Source organism: Centroberyx gerrardi, chromosome 24 (assembly GCF_048128805.1).
Source record: "Centroberyx gerrardi isolate f3 chromosome 24, fCenGer3.hap1.cur.20231027, whole genome shotgun sequence".
In the NCBI taxonomy this organism is placed as follows: Eukaryota; Metazoa; Chordata; class Actinopteri; order Beryciformes; family Berycidae; genus Centroberyx; species Centroberyx gerrardi.
Genome location: NC_136020.1, coordinates 8183018 through 8202923, shown reverse-complemented (window position 1 = coordinate 8202923; position 19906 = coordinate 8183018). Strand labels below are relative to the sequence as shown.

The 19906-nt window shown below is 43.7% G+C and overlaps 1 protein-coding gene across 1 annotated transcript in view; it reads right to left on the bottom strand.

The window, feature by feature from the left end:
* The window catches only part of magi2a (membrane associated guanylate kinase, WW and PDZ domain containing 2a), a 161633-nt gene extending 142326 nt beyond the window's left edge, over nt 1-19307 (bottom strand). Inside the window, exon 1 of the mRNA XM_078282007.1 lies at nt 19005-19307. Within this exon, the coding sequence (XP_078138133.1) occupies nt 19005-19305 (301 nt within the window). The 5' untranslated portion in view covers nt 19306-19307. The remainder of the gene's footprint in view (nt 1-19004) is intronic.
* Nucleotides 19308-19906: the final 599 nt, after the last annotated feature.

The window sequence follows — 19906 nt, the reverse complement described above, 5'->3', positions numbered from 1 at the left end:
GAGAGCAGCAGAGAGACCTGGACAGCCTGAGGTGTGTGCTGCATGGCCACCTCTCCATGAGACAAGACAGCAACCAGACACAGGGTCTCAACTGGAGAAAAAGAAAGTGTTTGTAAATGTGTGTGGTAAGAAAGCCGGCGCTGTCCACAGAAACACAGCTTTTTCACTCTGACCTTCCCTCAGCCCTACAAGACAGTAGCCCCAGAAAAGGTTACGGAGATGCAGTATTCATGGAAAGATAACAGCCTGCAGCCGTTTGACATTATGCAGAACACTTTGTTCTCCTCTACGGCCCTCTGAAAAATGTCTACCTTCATTTTCACTTTCTTTAGAGCCGCAGCCTGCCCGCCTCTCTCTGTCAGATGAAATTTGGGATGCACTGCTTTCTCCAAATCCGATCTGCTGAGAACAGCACCTCTACCTGATTGAATCCCAACCCAAATTTCAGCTCCGCGGGAAAGAACTGGGCCACAGACACACAGTGCCTGCCTAACAGGAGAAGTCTCTGGTTGCACTGGCCAGCTCCCAGGTGTGAATGTGTGGAACTGTGTGAATGTGAAACAGGGCATTGCTGAAAAAGAGCAAAGCAAGCTCAGCTGACATTCCCCGGATAAATAAAGGTTAAAAAAACAAATCTATCTTGCTAAAAGTTTATTAAAGCTGAACTAGGCAAGATTTTAATGTAAAAATACACCTGTCTCATCAGCCTATATCACAGAGTGGTGCTGCAATAGAGAAGAGTGCCCCATCCTCCCTAATTGAGATGCCATAGATTTGCCCTATTTGCTAAAATTAAATGTTGGTGGAACAAGAAGTGACAATTCGAAAGAGTGAAATGCAAACTGTCTCCTAAACAGCAGTGAGCGCTCCGTCCAGAGAAAGCTGGACTCACCAACGTTAGATCTTTTTCTTCTCTTTTTCTCCCTTTTTCCATCCCTTCGGTATAAGGCATCAAAGACCAGCCAGACTGGTAAACATGAGCGTACAGATTACTGAGGTGACCTTAGATGATTTCAGGGTACTGAAGTTCACATTTTTCAAATGGTTACCTCTCGTTGCAGCTCTAATGTCAGTCTATACCCCACTCACCACCGAAATAACACAGCATTTTTAAAATTGCAAGTTTTAGTCCTGTACAAGCCCTTGGAGGGAATGGTAAACGCCTATTAATACAAACACATTCTGACAGATTGCCCTCATCCCGTGATGAAGCAGATTCATCCTGACGGGAGCAGGCTCGTCTCTTCCAAGATGAAAATGTCCCATCTGAAGGGCATGATACTGTATGTCACTGAGTGATTTAATGAGCACAAAAATAATAATGATACAATATGATGTAAACCATATGCCAAGGCTAACCCAGTCAACAGAGACGGCATGTTCAATCATCATCAACACAACACCAAAGGATTACATTTCTTGCGGAGGAATAGCGCAGCATCTTTCAAATAGTTTCAGATACTTGTAGAACCGAGCCCAAAGTATATATAGGCTGTTCTGCTGCTTTCAAAGCTGTATTGATATAAAGCTCAGTATAGCAAAATAAGCATCTATTAAGGGAAAAAAAGAGCATTTTCTCAGCGACCAATAGTGCCATTCCACAAAGTGAAAGTAATGTCGGAAGAACTTAATCAATGCAGTGCCTCAAACTATCTGCCTGACTGTAGGTAGGTCTCCTTATTAGCCACCAGGCAGTAATCCCTCCACAATAAGCAGACAGTCCCTTTTCTCTATTCTCTCAACTTGATTCCGGGTGAGCCCTCGCTACCACCAAGGGATTTTAATTGCTTTAAGCCAATAAGAAAACACAAGGCAGGGAGTGGATGGCTTATGTGCTTACCAGGCGAAACAGGCGCGCAAAACACCAGCACAACAAACCCTCCTGTTCACACAGATTTCCTCATGGCTAAATCCCACGGACCGTCTCATTGTTTTTCTCCGGAGTGAGACCGGGAGATAGTGAGGTCACAGCATGAAGAATGAGAGGAGAGATAAGTTGAGTGAGCAGATTTTATTCGGGCGCAGTTGCTCCCAGGACTCCCATTCCTCAGCCTGAATCAATGCAATCGTTGCTGAATGTTTTAGAGCCTTGAGACTCCGTAACCGAGTTAATAATACCAAAGATAAAAAAAATATATGAATAAATCAACAACGGAGGCAATAAATAAGGCGATGTGAAATAAAGCGACTGCCTTGTTGTTCTCGGCTCATCCCGGCTGCTGAGCACTTATTAATGAGTTCATAGCCTGTAGTTCTCTGTTGTCGGACTGGTGATGAATCTGTCCATCTGGGGGGAGCTGGAAAGAGGATGGATCATCCTTGGGTCCCGGGGCCTCTTGCCGCTTTGCTGTCCCGGTGAGGCCATCTGGGCTAAAATAGAGCTGATCACTCATAGGCGAGCGGCAAGCTTGTTCCCCATGTGGCCGACCAGTCAACCATCAGAATCCGAATGCGGATCAGAATCACTTTGGATTCACCGAGTACAATAAATGTGCAGGAATTTGTCTTGGTGGCACTGGTGCAGAAACATATGGGCAACTTGCATAGAAACACAGAATATTGTGGCGCACATCAGCACCTCACCTACAGTGCCATACAAACGACAGACCATAGACCATCATATTTCTCCCAGTTCAGGACATGTTACCCATTCGTCCCTCCCTTACGGCACTGAGGGTGGCCCTGCTCGCCCTTTGGCTACTCACTGTCAGGGTGCTTCCTGAGGTCGCACTCCGGAGCCGTTTGGATCCCGTCCGAACATCGGCCCACCCACCACATGACTCGCATATCCCACAGGGGCTGGTGATTCCCTCATGTTCCGGGCCAAGTTATTGATGTGACAGACACAGCCAAGTTTGTGCAGACAAACTTTCATTCCATGGGCAATCTGTTGAGCTTGATTAAATCTCAACAGTCTGGTACAAATGACTCAGCGTTCACTTCTGGATCACAGACCTGATTTAAGGCATTCATTACGTGATGACTTAAGATACAAGGAGGCAAAAAAAACCCCTGTAAAACGATAAAACTGTATAATGAGCAGAAAGAGGCGTTTTGCTTATTTCTGAGAAAGGCAGCAAATAAAACCGGAGAGTTTTTCCTCAAAGAACCATCTCACAGAGCAATTGTCGTTTAACCTCAAGATATCTTTGCTGTAGGCACTGACTGCTGTCATGTAAATTCTCCTCAGTCCTATTATTACTCGGTGGAAAAAGAAGGGAAACAATATACTGCCTGGATGGTTTCTCTAAAGCTTAGATGAGGTTGCACATCTGTCATAAGCGCTCACTTTCCATTGTTTTGCTCCGGCTGCATTCTTCACATTCCAGTGGCTGTGACTCCCTTTGACTTCAGAGAGGGAGGAGGAGGAGGAGGAGGAGGGGACAAGACACTCCTCTGGATAGACTCAGTAAACTTATACAGCTCACTGTAAGGTGTCATTCTAGCAAGGAGGATTTCACATTGCACCGGACATATCTCAAAGCTTGATCACGACTAAAATGGTTGATAAAGAATTTGAATTAATAAAGTGGCAAAGGTATCAACCCTCCCTCCTCCTGTAACTCCACAGCCCACTGCTGTGAATCAAAATGTGCTCTCATTGAATTGCATAATTCTTAAAAAAAATAAATGTTAAATAAATGTTAGCAAGGGTGCTTGCCTGTGTGTGCCGCAGTCTACACTCTGCTTCCTTTAGAGTTAAGCTCACTCAAATCTACACTCCCTGGATAATTCTCTCATTAAACAGTGCAAGGCAAAAATCAAAGAAAATTAGCAAATCTGAGTAAATAATGTTTTTCACTAGATTATAGCTTTTAGGAAGCGACACAGCATTTTGGAAAACTTCACAAATGGTTAGTCAACTTGTTCTGCTGCCTTGTAAATAATATATGGTCTAATATTTGAACAAATCACATTTATGTAACCATCATTTAACCAAGCAGGCCAATGAAGAATCAATTCTTGTTCACAATGAAAGCCTGGGAATGTAGATGTTATGTAGATACAACAACAAACAGCATCTTGTTTTGCAGCCAACCAGCAAGCTTTCCCAGATATTCAGGTGCATATCAAGCACTGTGACCGGAAGCTTGGCAGTCAACATCAGTTGGCTATAAACTGCTTAGTACTAATCTTGAATAAAAAACATTTTCTCATGCACTTAAGTGGCCGTTTCGTAGCCGGCTACGATAAGTTACAGGATCACGACGGTAAATTCCACTCTTTCTTCAACGGTGGTTAGGCATGAAACTCCCTCGCCTTAGGCCTGGCTACTGTGATAAATCGCCGCACCACAGTAAACATGGCTTTCTCCCGACAAGCAGAAATCCCTTCATGCCTTCGGGGCAGGCTGCTCCGGTGCATAGCGTTGCGCTCAGGCCGTGCTGGAATGTCTTGGACAGGGCTGTTTAGGGAACTGAGTATATCTGTTTGACCTCATTAGTAGCGAGGGCTAAGGCTGCACCGTCCATGTGCCAAGTCTGTACTCTCCCTGCTACTTCACACAAGTCAGTGGTAGGAAGCTCGTTTACTACTCTACAGCAACAGGAGGGATGGAGAGAGAGGGAGAGAGGGAGAGGGAGAGGGAGAGAGAGAGAGAGAGAGAGAGAGAGAGGGGAGAGGAGCTTGTATGCCTGTATTTGCACATGGATTAACTCCTTACTCTGTTGGCATGTTGATACACCACAGTTGTAAGATGAGAGGATTTGGATGTTAGGGCTAGAGAGTGAACAAGTAAGTATCACAACAAATAACACTCTCACACGCACGCACACGCACACACACAGCATCCCTGACATACTAATAACATGTTGTAGACATTCTAGACGTTATAATGACCATGCCTTTGCTCAGACGAGGTGTGCTGTGTGTTAGCAGGAAATACACACTTGTCAGGTTCTTCTAAAGTCTGGCAAATTATTTTAGGGAATACACTTTCTCTCTTTTTTTATTTCTTTCACACAAACACACAATCCCAATAGCTGCCATGTGCATGCAGACACGCACGCATACACACCTCATCTCCCTCACAAACCAGTGTGTAACTGTAAGGGGCACAGTGCAAAATCAACTAAGACTGTAATGTGTGATGACAGGAGGCCAAGGCTCGCGTTCTTCCTCCAGCTCTCAAGAGAGACATTCAGTGGAGAGGAGAGAGAGAGAGAGCGTTCTGTTTCAGAGCATTTAGAGATGTCTCTATGCCTCTGTGCACAGACAGCCATTGTATAACTTAACTGGAGAGGGCACATTCAGTGTGTACCAGTCAGGTACATGCAGGTAGGTGTAGTGGAGAAGCCCAAATTGGTTCTGACAATCTAGAGGAGGTGGAAATCTGGGTAGTGGTATGGCCAACAACGCAGTGGTGATTTACTGTCTATTAACATTAGCAGTCTGAAAGGCGCATCTTTGAAAATGACATATTGAGTCATTAACAACACCGATTCATCCAGGGGTGAATGTTAATGTTGCTAAAGAGCCTGGAACCGCATCAAAGGCCCTGTGTGTGGCATTGTGTCTATTTCAATATGTGCGATAAACGGAATAGGGAGATGTTTAATAGTCAAGTGATCCTGGGCCGAAAGCCACTGCAACAGGGCCGCGTTCTCAATAGTATCACTCTCTGCTGGCATTCTGGTGTATGGCAGTCGACTGGGTAATGCACCACTGATTGGATCTATTTGGGGAACTGCTGTCTGATGGTGTTCTCCAAATTAGTTTAACATTTACATTCTCCTTCGCAGGCCCCAGGTCTGGGCTTGGGGCCACCTTTCAATAAACAAGGATCTAATTAAACCTTGGGACCCAGTTAAGTCACTGGCATTCAACCAGAATGTTGCCCCACTCAGCCCGGACTACAACACACACACATACACACAGGCAGGTAGATTATATGGTGCACCTGGATGCAAGTATGATGTAAGCAGCTTTGATCAAAACACAGTTGATTTACAGTGCAACTAGCAATTCAGACTGCTGTGTTTACTCTCATCCTGCTTGGAAAAATAAGAAGCATTAGGTGCCAGTGGACACTTTCTTTGCCATGCAGATGCAGAACTACTTTGCTGTGTGTCCATACAGCGAGGGGGGCTTTCCACTTATTTAGCTAAGCGCCTTTTCAGGAGAGGTAATGCTGTGACTGGCAGTGCGCTCCGAGTTGGGACCGGCCAACTCCGTGCCAAGGTTTTCCCTGCAGCGCTCACTCACAGATACAGCAAAGCGCCATATAACTCCACTCTGCATGGGGTCGGGGCGTTGCGGGGACAGGATGACGACACCCACATAGCACGCTGGCACAGGAAGAGAAAGAGGGAAACGGAGAGAAGATGGGAAAGCAAGAGAGAGAGAGAGCAGACAGAGAAAAGAGAGAAATGAGTGGAGAGATAGAAAGGAAGCCCAGCAATGCGGCCCTCATTTCCCACGCCTCATTAGAATAACTATGGTCCCTTTCAAGTTAGAACAATGGAGGCCCATCAGTCATCATAATGGCTGCAGGGCCAGGCCAGGGCTGAACCCATGTAGCGTACAGTCAGTCTGCCACGGGGACCTGGAGCCAAGTCAGCCTCTGGATCACATGCTAACATGACTAATAGAGACACTGGTCTGGGCCACTGGATCGAAGCCCAGGGCTACTGGACAGTATAAAGAGCTTAGAGAAGCCGGTATTACAATGGAGTGTCAATGCATCTTATGCCAGCAACAACAGTCAGGCCTTTACATTCACAGACGACACCAGAGAAGTAACTTTTATCTCCACCAGCCACTGTGGCTGGCAGATTCCAAAGTTCACCAGCTGCCTTTTATTATATTAGCAGTCAAATAGATTTTTTAGAAAAGATAGAAACTTGAAACAATTCTTGGTTACCTGCCAAGGTTGAGTAGACAAACTAACATACCACTGGCTAAATTTGTCAGAACTTGTCTGGCGGCTGGTGTGAATTTCCCACCCTGTTTGACACCAAGGATAGTAGGGAAGCAGACATGACGACGACACTATTGGCTGTCAGTGACACAGAAAACTTCTCCAAAAATTCCCCAAACTTGTATCTATTGTGCCGGCGCAACAAAATGTTTTTTCTTGGGATAGAGGTGCAAAAAGTCTCAATAACATGAAGAAGATTCTCACTCAGTGAGGACAGCAGCTCCCAAAGACAGAGTGCAAGTGTTAAAAACTGTCCCGTTTTGACATATTGTAAAACACAATGTGTCGCGTCACTTTCAACATATTGTAAAAGACAATATGACGAAACACGTCAGTTTTTAACAATAAAGAGAGCTATTTTAAGAGAAAAAAGGTTGCACTCTGTCTTTGGGAGTTGCTGTCCTCACTGAGTGAGAATCTTCTTCAAGTTATTGCGCCTTTTTGACAAGCACCCTACCCCAAGAAAAAACTTTGTTTTTATTTTTTTTTATATCTCTCAAGAACTGAGGGTGAGAGTGTTAGTGATTTTCCCACTGACATCCATGTTTTTAGACATTTTACAATGTATTTATCTAAACCTTTTCTAAACACATCAGACAAATGAAAACAACAGCTTACAGTAAAAAAAGAAAGCTTATAACCAATAGGTTACACAGGATCAGTTACCCTGAGGATATGCAGCAGGCATATGGATGAAGTATGCAAGAGCACAGAGGGAACAAGTATGTTTAGATATATATACACAACAGTCATCCTGCGAGGTAAAAACAAATGTCATATTTGCTGTTTGACCCAAGTGGCACAAGAATCTGAAAGAAATTGAGCGTACTGAGAATGTGAACAAAAGGCTCCTCAAACAAAGCTGGCACAATTATTTTCCTGGGTAGATGATGGGAAAAGCTTGTAATTCAGTGCATGAACTATAGTGTCCTCTGTGGTCAGTGTGTAAAGTCATTTTCAGCTGTGTGTATCTATATGTGTGTGTAAATGGCGAGTGTGAATGGTGAGATAGCATTAATTCTAGACAAGCAACACGAGAGTTGTAAACAGTGGCCTTTCACTGTTGTTCCATTGAAAAGATGAAGAGGCACACATTCCATAGTTATGACCAAAGAGTGGGCTTTAAGTCAGAGAGAGAGAGAGAGAGAGAGAGAGAGAGAGAGAGAGAGAGAGAGAGAGAGAGAGAGAGAGAGAGAGAGAGAGAGAGAGAGAGAGAGAGGCGGATTGAGTATAAAGGCAGTGGAAAAAAACAGAGTTAAGTGAAATGAAGAGAGTGAAAGAGAAATGGAGGCACAGGGAAAATAATCAAAAGGAAGAGCAGAATAAGGGAATGAGATGAGGGAGGGAGGGGTGGGAGAGGGATATTAATGAAGGCGGAATGCAGACAGCGGGACTGGAGGGAGGGGAGTACAGAACCGGAGTGTGTTTTTTAATTGTTGGAGGAAGCGAAGCAACACTTGCCATCCCACTTCTGACAGGATGCCGCGTTGGGACGGAGGGAGAGGGGGCACACACTCCCTTGACCTCAGTCTAATTACTGCATACCTTGTGGTGAATAACAGCGGTTCTGCAGAGACTCCGGTTGGAAGAGGCATGGATGCTGCGGTGCCAGACGGCTGCCTGGTCCCCCTCCTACCTCTGACTCCCTACGGCTCAGAGGCATCACAGTGTGGCTCTACGGCCCTGGGGCAAAGAGAAGGCGTGGAGGACGTGTGTGTGTGTGCCTGCTAGATGCTCCTCTCACTCTTTATCACTAGCTAATCTTGCCTGGCCCAAAAAGTAGAACTATGAGTTTTAAAATTCAATAGAAATCTGAACTTCTGCGCAAATCTGCTCTCAGTAGCCCTGAGCGGAGAGAGATTTCAATCAGCGGTGAGGTCTAAGTCTTGCTTTCTAGTACAAACACCAAGCTTGGAGCCTCTGACTCAACCGCGCTGGGAAGGTAAAGCCAGAGAGGGCATATTTTGGACAGCATATTTTTGGTGTGCGCCGAGCTCCTGAAGCATAAAATCAATGTTTAAAGAATCCAAGCAAAGGGGAGAAAATAATAGCCGAGAGCCATGGGTTATTTAGAACATTGCACGGCCACAGCACAGTATGGCCAAAGCCCCAAAGAACCTTATTCACTTCAGCGTTAGGACAGTCCAGACACCCACCTTACACCGCCAAAACATCAGTTTTACCCTCCAAAATCTTACAGCGCATAAAACCGTAGAGCTGTGAAGAATTACAACAGTTGTTAAAACATATATCACATATATCGCTACTACTATCAACTTGATCAATCATTGTGTAGTAACATAGTGCCCAGAGTAGCCAATATTCTGAAAATCAATATATATGTTACTCTTGTTTATATCCCAGAAACACATATGGAAAACACATATCAGCTGATCCTTGGGCCATCTGTCCACCAAATTTCATCCAAATCTGTTGGTTACTCTTTGAGATATCTTTTTAAACATTGGATTAATCATTATTTTTAAAGCACATTGTCTAAGAAGAGCTTTATGAAATGATGAATAACCAATTAAAAGTGAAGTGGAATGGGGGCCCTGTGAGTTTAATTTGAATTCTATACAACTGAAAACACAGAAAAGGTTAGAAATGACTTGTCGGGGGATGTAGTGTTAAAGCAAGCATAAGCTGACAGCCGAAGTTGACGTGTCCTCCATCCGACGGACCGAGGAAGAACACGGGAAATGGCATTGCTATGGCTGTCGATAGAATTAAAGCCAGAATAGTGTGAAAAGCAGACTGCCAAGCGCTCTCCTCTCGCTGTCCATCAACTGTCTCCTTCCCTCCCTCCCTGCCTCCCTTTCTCTCCGTCTATTGAGGATCAGGTGTGTCTCTCTATCTCTCATGGCTGTCTTTGGGAAGGTCGCTCTCCCACTGACTATTAGGAAGGCATGAATAATGTCTATGAGCCGAGGACAGACGGGCCGAGCTGAGCAGTCGGCCTCTTCATCTCCCTCCCTCACTGGACCCATTTAATGCTGTGCCTCTCTCGATTCCCGATGGAAAAAGGGGATGAAATGGGTGTGCGAACGGGAGAGAGGAAGAGACAGAGAGGCAGAAAGGGAGAGAGAGAGAGACAGATGCATATGTGAACCTCCCAGGAGCGTTAATGCGAGTTGGCTTAAAGCAGCTGGAGGTGACCTCGCTGCAGGCAAAACTAACAGGGTGGGTGGTGGGAGGTTGCTGAAGGAAAATAAAAGTATGATACTTGACAAGAACCCCAAAACAAGTGAAAGCCAAGCACAGACAGTGGATGGCCTTAAAGGACATTTGAATCCTCACTAGGGCTCAATAAATTCTGCAAGAGTGCAGGAGAAGAAAAATGTGGTCAATCTATGGACTTGTTTATGGACTTGTTACAACACAGAGATAGTTACAAGTTTTATTGAACAGAGTTGCTAATGATATGTCCCACAGGTCCTTGTAGGATCTATGCTGCCCAGCACTAAATCAATGTCTTGCTTGCATTCTTATTGCAGGTTCTTTATCTTCTCAGAACCGCTGCTCTGTCAGTTCTGTATTGAAATCCTTGCTTGCAACACTGTAGATCACACACACGGTTAGATGAATATATCAGGCAGATATTGGCCTTCTATTAAAAATTACATATCAGTCAATTTGTGTCGTCCACTGCTGATAATGATGGATATGATGCAGTATTGTACAATTGATCGATATTACACTGGCTGTCTATTTTGATCAGATTCCACACAAGTATGCATGAATGTTTTTCATTTTTATTATTACTAGCAGTTGTAGTATCCTGGGTTTCATTGGTCTAAATGCTATTGCAGAGGCTTTTCTAAAGATAATAAAATTCTAGGGGAAACACTGAATACTTGAAATTATTTAGAAGTTTTAAGGGATCACACACACACACACACACACAAAATAAAAAGACAAGCCACTACCCCATCCTTGTTGAGAGTCAAACAGGCAGGGATGGACAGACATTAAACCCCCCAGGCCCTCAAAAAGGCTTGAATCGCTCCATATTGATTGTTCCCTTTTTTGGTGATTCAGCAACAACTAGCGTGGGCCGAGGAGTTTGCTGAATATTCTGTCCCTCTGTGAGCGGGTCAGCTTATTTCACCCTCCCCAATGCCTTCACTCCAAAATATCCCATTTATATCTAATTTATATTCATACCATTCTAAAACCACTGGTAGTTTCAGGATGTACAAATATTAACTTTTACGTCCATGGAATATGATTTTTTACAGTATCTCCCACTACATAAATCCTGTGTTATCCAGAGGGGCATCGCTAAATTGTTACAGGTTAGAAAAAAGCAATCCATAGCCACTTTGTGATTCATCATTGCTTCACAGCCAGAATCTGATGTTTACTCTTGTTTCATCATCTGCCCACAACGGCAGCATTGAGTGCTGGGTCTGCACTGTTCCTCTAGGTGACACTGATTGGGTTTTGATAGCGAGGAGGCCGCCCAAAGGAGGCTGAATACACAGTGTTTTTACATGTAAGAAAAAAAAACTCTACTGGAGCTGACAGTTTTGATTGGTTGCAAAGATGAGAATCTCCTTATCTTTTGGACAGAAGAAGTGTCACAAAACTTGATGGCAAGCATTAGGAACGGACATTATTTTATGACAAATGTGCTTTCCTTACCGTGACAAATCAAACGTCCCTTGTGGCAGTCAATGATACATTTGTAAATACACACAGCTAGTCCATCTAGTGCTCAAAATACAGTATGTGCACACTGCCTGCTTAAGTGTCAATGTCAATGTCAATGTCAAAAGAAAATAAGCAGCCCTGTTTCATGTGTGGATACAAACTCTCAAGTGAACAGACTGGCCTTACAGTGGTTTCTCTGTTATTCATTAAAATTCACTGCCTGTGTGCAATCTCAGCTTTGTTAATGTCCCGCTGGATCGGCATTCAAATTTCTTGCGCTTCTGCTCGTCCAATGTCCAAGCAGCTAGCAAAGCTCCCTCTCCCACCACTGTACATCTAAACATCCTCCTGCTTAGACTTGAACTGCGGTTGAGATGCGAATAGTGGTGCTGTTAAGCCAGTGTGTGGGTGCGTTTGATGTGTGGGTGTTTGCTACCGCTCTCAGCATCCCTCTAATCATAAATGAGAAGTTGAAATCCCAGTGCATAGCATCCTCCTGCGTTTAGCACACCCAGATTGCTGTAATGTATGATGCAAATTTAGATTCAAGTTATTGAGTGGAATATGTTAGCCCATCTGGAGAGACTCTCACACAAAACAATATCACATAATTTCATAATCACAGAATCTAACTGTTAGTGGCTTAAAGATAAACCTGATAAACCTTAGAAAAAAGGCCGTTCTGAGTATATTACACATCAATGCATAATAAAGGTTAGACATCTTGTTCTCATATATAACACACTGCAACTGGTCCATTTACAAAGCTTTTAACATCTGATGGGTTCCAGTGGATTCCTAACATCCCTGCAGGCCTTCTCTCACGAAGGCACTGTCAGTGTAAATGACTGATTACTGTTGTCTAAAGGGACAAAAACACTTAAGTATTTTTGCTGTCAAGCACAAATGACAGCTGCGTAGCCTAGTTGGCTTGCATGGTAACTGGAAAGACACGCATGCACTTACATAAACCTGAGCGCGCACGCAGAAAATAGAGGCAGAGAGAGCCAGAAGGCTTGTGAGACCGAGAGAAACAGAAATGGACTCCTGAACAAATAGGTACACACACACACACACAGTCTCTCATTCACATACAATTCGTTATAAAGAAAAGGTGAAGGACTTCTTTATAAATTTCTACGCTCCTCTGCACCTCCAGACTCCAGCCACTTGCAGAGTTCAGATAATGGAGAGTATCACGCTATAAAGAATGCATAGAGTCCGTCTCGCTCTTTTCACCATTCACTGCAACGACTGAGAGAAACTCCACGGCTTTCAGTGAGGAGAATGATTGCTTGAGACATTCAAGTAATGTTAATTCACTGTTACAGAGGCAGAAGACACACACACACACACACCAATGTAGTGAGGCATTCAAGTGTACACGTGCACTCACGAAAAACTACACACATATACATTACACATGCACACACACAGCAGTTTGCAACCTTCCTACTTCAGCAGATGGCTGATGTTGACAGGGAGGGAAAGACAGTTAAGTGTGTGTGTGTGTGTGTGTGTGTGTGTGTGTGCCTTATCATTACCTGTCCCCAGAGGTGAGCCTGGCAGTCAGACAGTGTAACAGAAGCAACGACAGCAGCATCTCCCCACCCAACCTCCGTCAAGCATGATTGAACAGCAAGTGGTAAGTGGTGCCGTGGCCTTGGGGACAGGCTGATATACACACACACGCACTAGAGTATAGCAGCTCTCTATGTATCTATGTGTGTGTGTGCATCAACACTTTCTGTGTTGCGCTTGCTGGTGCAACTTAACACTCTCAGTGGGACCCTGACATGAAGATAGATGGGTCTGACTGCACTGAGAATCATTACCACAATGCAACGCAACAGTGTAGCCGACTCTCCAACACACCTTCTCAGGAATTGCCCCATCCCATCTTTTAAACCCCCAGCAGACCAGTGACCAGTCCAAGCTCATCATCGCTCACATCAATCATTCCATTACTTGGGCATGGGCCATTGACTTGATAGTGTCATAACACGCTGGTTTTCCCCCGAGCCGGTCCGGATAGCCTACTTTACGATACATCTTCGGTTTCAGCTGATGGTGTATAAATAACTTTATCCTACATATTTGTTCAGACAGAGACAGAGCCTCTGGCTGTACAGCATACACTTCACAAGACAGTAAACTCACTGTACATGCATCTATGTGCATAATTAGGATGCTTTGACATTTAGTGTTGCTGTAACAGTATACTATAATGCAAGTGTTGGGGTCATGCATTTCTACTGTTGTTAGTGGAGTAGAGTTTTGCTGCAAGTGGACTCTCGTGATGAGCAGAGCATAGGAGAGAAAGAGAGAATTTGGAAGTCGTATACCCTTCATATGTCTGTCAGAGGACCGTTAAAGCTGCACTAAGCAAGATTTTTCTGTAAAAATACATCTGCCTTATCAGCCTAAATCACAAAATGAGGCAACGACTGAGAAGACCATTCTGTCTCCCCTACCTAAGACGCCATAGATTCATCCGATTTGTCAAAATGAAATTCTGAAATCGGGTATGGGCACTGGCCGGAAATTTTCTCGCCGTACAAGAAGTGGCTAAGTGAAACTTGGAAACAAAATACAAATACTTTGTACATACTTTGTCTTAAACAGCAGCAATCAAGCGCTAGGTCAAGAGAAAGCTGGACTCAAGAAAGATGGCTGAACCTGCTGAAAAGATTTTTACATGATTTCTGGGTAATGAAGTCTTCCAAAAATTCAGAAAGTTATCTCTCTCTGCCAGCTGGGGGCGCCCAAAGTGCGAAGCTGCCTAGTGCAGCTTTAACATCTGTAAGGCTGTGGGAGTTTCCGGTGAGAATGCTTAATAATAGACAGGTAGTTTCACTCTTTATGTCACAGCAAGTTGCACACCATTCCTCCCAACTCCACAGTCTCTCCTTACCCGCTGAATGCTGCCACCCCCACTCCCTCTTAATTCCTCGTCACATTAAATGAGAAGACACTGTGATAAATGAGAAAGGCGGTCAGCATGAATTCTTAAAAAACAAAAAAAACAAAGTGTTAAGATGTTGGGAAGGTGCTGCCACGGTCGCTAACTGTTCCTGCCTTGCTAAATCCACCCATTCCCAGGCTGCTAAAACGACTTTCCCCAACACCAGCCAATGCCAAGTGGGCACCCAGCGAGCACACCGAGCGCCTCCGGCTGACCTGGAAATGTCTCCTCTTACCTGCGCCCGGCGCCTCTCAGCGAGGCTCCATCAGCATATGGTTCTCAGCTCTATCAGAGCGAGCTACAGTAGGAGCCTCTCACTACAGTGGCAGTGAACGATGCAGCGCCAGTCTCCATAGCTGGTTGCATTAATCCTTTACTGTGACTGAGATAGGAAACTGAGCTGGGCATTTCTGCGTATGTGTGTGTGTGAGAGAGAGAGGGAGGGAGAGAGAGGGAGAGCTGTCATGTTTACCCTTCGCGCAGATTATCCAGGGCAAGCCTGAGGGAAGAGTGGATGGATTTAGCAAAGAGGGTTAACAAATACAAGTTTACCCTTCACTGGCATCGACTCTGCAGTAGCCACAATAGCCACACGAGCGACAGGAAGGAGTAAGTCCTATCCTTGCGTTACCCATAAGGCCTTTCTCCAGTGAGAATTCACTGTAATCCGGTGGGTGTCTCTGGGACTGTAATTGTGCCCTATGTTCTCTAATGTACCCATCAGTGTGGTGTGGAGATCTTAATTATGTCCTGCAGGGCAGACTTGATTGCTGGTGGCAATCTAATCTAATCCTCGCCCCGGGGACTAATAAAAGACCTAATATTGTGTATGTGTGTGTGTGTGTGTGTGCGTACGTGGACAAAATGGGATAAGACACTTAGATTTCATATGTCATGAAAAATTCAAGCCATATTACAGTGCGTAGGAAATTGAATGCTTAAGCGCACTTCATCTTTCTCATAAATACGATTCACAGTCACCATAACAGAAAAGTGATAAAGCGTGTAAATCGGGACCTGGCCTTTTTAATTACAGAGGGCCGTAAGGAAAGTTGGCAATCCAGACAAGATATCCCAAAAGAAGGGGAGAGCACTGCTGGTTTGAATCGTGATGTTACTAAAGCAGTGGACCACTGAAAAAGAGACTTGATGTATTATTCAAAAAGGCCATGAACATCCTTTGGAGATCAACCATGCATGTAAACTGGTCAGCGACCCTGTTCCTTAGCTGGAGGCTAAAAGAGAGGGAAACCAAGGGACAATTTATGACTGTTTTAGTGAAACATGGCTCTATTGTTATCCAAGATCTGAGATTTTTAGTGTGATGGCTGGCACTTTGTCTAGGCCTACTTGCTGTAGTGGCTATTGTCAATAATGGACAAAAGAGGAAAATATCCTTATGGGAAGCCAGAATTAGGAATGCAACACATATGCAATGGGACAGCCTGGTCTCACAAAATTTTGTGAAATGAGCTCTGTGCACGAATAGTGGGAGAATTACGTTTTCCCACCACAAAAGGATTACGTGAAGGTGACGCAACTAGAAAAGTTTGACATTGAAATAGTGCGGTGCAAAGTAAGGGTGTTGTGGTCAGGGTGAAGGATGGGTGTATATACACTGAACAAAAATATAAACGCAACACTTTGCGATCCATAGTTCAGTGCCTAATAAATGTCTTTTTTCAAGATAAAACTGTTAAGATAAAAAGTCTTAGATCTTGTATTTCAACTCATGAAAAATGGGAGCAAGAACAAAAGTGTTGCGTTTATATTTTTGTTCAGTATAATTGCCTTCAGCAGTGACCCGGGATCAATTCCCAACTTGTGCAAAGAAGCTTTCCACTGAGAGTCAAGTTTTTATTTTCAGCTCAAGTTTTTCTCATGTAACTATAACCAAAACCTTACCCTAACCTTAACCAAATTGTTTTGGTTGCCTAAACTTAATCGTAAGCTAACCTTTTCATGTGACAAACAGAAGAAAATGGTGTGTTCAAGTTGTGGTATTGTAACATAATCCTTTTGTAGTGGAGGAACGTAATATTCACATAATTTGTGCCCACAACACGTAATCTGCATTTCAGTTTGTGCTCATTTCACAAAATCTTCTGAGACTATATTAGAGCAGAGCGGGTGGACTTATGTAGCCTCTTGCAGGCCTGGCTGTCTGTGATAATATTGCTGCTACTCTTCCTTGTTGGATAAGGGATCCATGGCATCAAAAGAGTTCACGGTTACTGCAAGGGGCTTTACAATGCCACAAAAAAAAATTACAAAATCTGTGATTGTACACACCACTGTGAGTATGGATACATTAGGAAGCTGCCCTAGCAAAATGCAAGGAGAATCTGTTAACTAGTCTTTATTGCTCATCAATCAATTAAACTCTACTTGACACTGTAAACAACCAATCCAACAAACACAAGCAGAGCAACGAGAGAATGTCAATCACTTCAGCAATCACTAGAGGATATAAGTGTTTCTTGGGGAAAAAAATCGAACACATTAGTTTGATATAGGCCTAGCTGCCTTTTGAATAAATCCTTGGTGCGATGCAAAATCACACACACGCGCACACAAACACACACACACACACACACACACACAGGCCAAGACTTTGATCCAAAGCTCCTTACAGGGTTTTGCTGATTTTTTCACCCAAAATGAGAGCGCACAGATCTTTCTCCCAGCTACCAATGCAAGACATCCGATGTCATTAGTTGAGAGGATCAAACAGACGGAAGGCCAGAGAAGTGTGTCCGTGACATACATAAAAGCTTTACATCCACTGGACAAGTTAACAAGCAGAAACTTCATCGGATGGGGTTTGGAGTTAGCGCCTTACATGACTTATGGCTAGCAATTTACATGGCTTGGGCTATTTTGGTGGATATCGTAAGCTGCAGTGTGTGTGTGTGTGTGTGTGTGTGTGTGTGTGTGTGTGTGTGTGTGTGTGTGTGTGTGTGTTGTAGGTCGGAGGTTTGAGAATCTCTGCCCTCTTTATCTTCAAAATGATTATATGGCTTTATCGTGTCTTACAGATGCACTAGGACTTGCATAGTGTAGTTGCACAGTGCAGTTCACAATCCCACTCAATATTTCCTCTCAATTTCAGTGCATGACATTTGATACCACATTATAATATTTCCCAAACAACTATGGAGTCTTCTGACAGCACATGCTTTGCTTCATGCGCCTCTAGTGAAACCACAGTGCTTGCATAAGCAAGCTGCTGTACTTCCCTATCGAACACCTAATGTTCCTGACGTGACTTGTGCTGTGTCTATGGTACTGAAGTTTATAGTGACCTTATCATACTTGATGGTGTTTTGATTTCGTATGGCATCAATATAATGTTCATATAGGGACTTGGGGATTTGCTTATAATTGTAGCATCCTTTCAAAATCTATTAATGGATTATAGTTATTTTTCGTTAGGGTTGGGTGATAGATAAATCACCCACATTTAAATTTAATCTACTCAAAGCTGCACCAATTGGACAATATAGTCTAATTTAATTCCTGGGTTTCAAATTTAGTAGAAGTAGTATTTGTATTTTGAAGGTTAAACAGCAAGTGTAGTGTACTCTTCTCCTTCATGAAAAATAGCAACCACAAAAGCTCATAGGTTACAACTAGATACCACACCCACATATTTGACATTAATTGATCCTTAATGAAAAATCACTAATATTCCTATAGACACTTAATGAGTGTCTGCAGTGCTCTCCAGTGAGTTTATAGAGATCTTCTGGTACTTTATGGCATCTTTATCTCCTATGGCATCACTACCTTGTTAAAAGGACTAATTGTGTGTCTGTGGTACTGATCATATAGTAGGCTACTTCATGGCATTTTTTTTAATCACGCATGGTAATAGTGCTATTGGATATTCTGTTGTATAATTTGTTGAGCTATGACAGCTGCATGACATTTAGCAATTTTGCAGTGAGTATAGCATCCCTCTAAAATATAGGATTATAGTTCTTTTTCGCGATGGGTGTTCAGAAAACACATACAAGCTCAATTATTATTTGTCAACAATGTGTTACACTTCGGAATGTGCATTTTCTGACTGCCACAAACATAACACACCCCCTTAAAAGCCATAGCACCAGACACCAGTACATACACATAGCAACAGCAACTTACCAACACGACCCAAACACAACCAAAACACCTTTTTCTAACAACAGCTGTGCAGCAAAATAACCATCCGCGCACACCGAAACCCCAGAAGACTTATAACAACAGAAAAACACCCAGGAAAGTTTATTTTCCTTTTGAAGTTCGCCGTCTTTTGCTTTTAGCATCGAGCTTAGAGGAGACTCCTTCAGTTTTGGGAGACAATAGCCATGCTGTCAACACACAAAAGGGTGTTTCAAAATTAACGGCTTTCCAAGGACTGCCCTAAAAATTACCAAAATTTCGCGAAGTTGACGTGATAATTCTATCCAAAAACCTCACCTTGTTTGACACACTTTAGTCGGACGGGGTCCTTGCAGTGTTTGACCACAGCATGGACGTCCCTGGTGGTGAGTCCAGCCACCGGGGTATCATTGACTTCCAGCAGGAGTTCATCCTGGGAGAGTTTACCGCTGTGGCAGACCGCTCCGCCCGGGAGAACCTCACCGATAACCGGGAACTGTCCATTCTCTGCGCCGCCCTTCAACTCCAGCCCCAGCTCCCCCTCCTCATTCCTGCAAAGGACACTCTCATGGACTTTGTTAGTCCAGTGGTTTTTCCTCTTCTTCAGGCTTTTGGACATGGCTGAAACAAGGAAAATTCACATGAGGGCGGCCATGGAAGAAGTTTTATCGCTCTTGTAAGTCCCCCAGTATCCCTGTATCGTATCCAGTTTCAATAGTAAACGCCAGTTGTATCCATGTCAGCACACACACTCACACACACAGCAGCTGGATCAGCCTGCCTTTGCAATACTGAGAGCTGCTCAACTTGTGCTGCCTTCACGTGCTGTCGGAAATATCGGAGTTGACAAGTTCAGCGCACATGAACGACCCCATAAAGTGGTAAATACGACTTAGAAAGTCGGACATTTCTAGATAGCCCGAGTTGCCAATATGTGAGATTTTTGTGGCAGAGAGCATGGAAACAATATTATTGTTTATAATAATACCTATTTAATGGAATTTTTCTGATACAAAGTTTTCAATGTGCTTCACAATCAAGACAAACAAAAGATGGAGAAACAAGAAAAAACTATAGCCGTTAGGGTGGGGGTGAGAGACAGACCCAGGTAAGGGTGAGGGGTGATGGGGAGCGGGTAAGGTTATATCAGCAAAACAATAAAGTGGAACAATAGTAGCCTAACATTGATAACTGTCTATAACACGTTTCTGACACTAAGT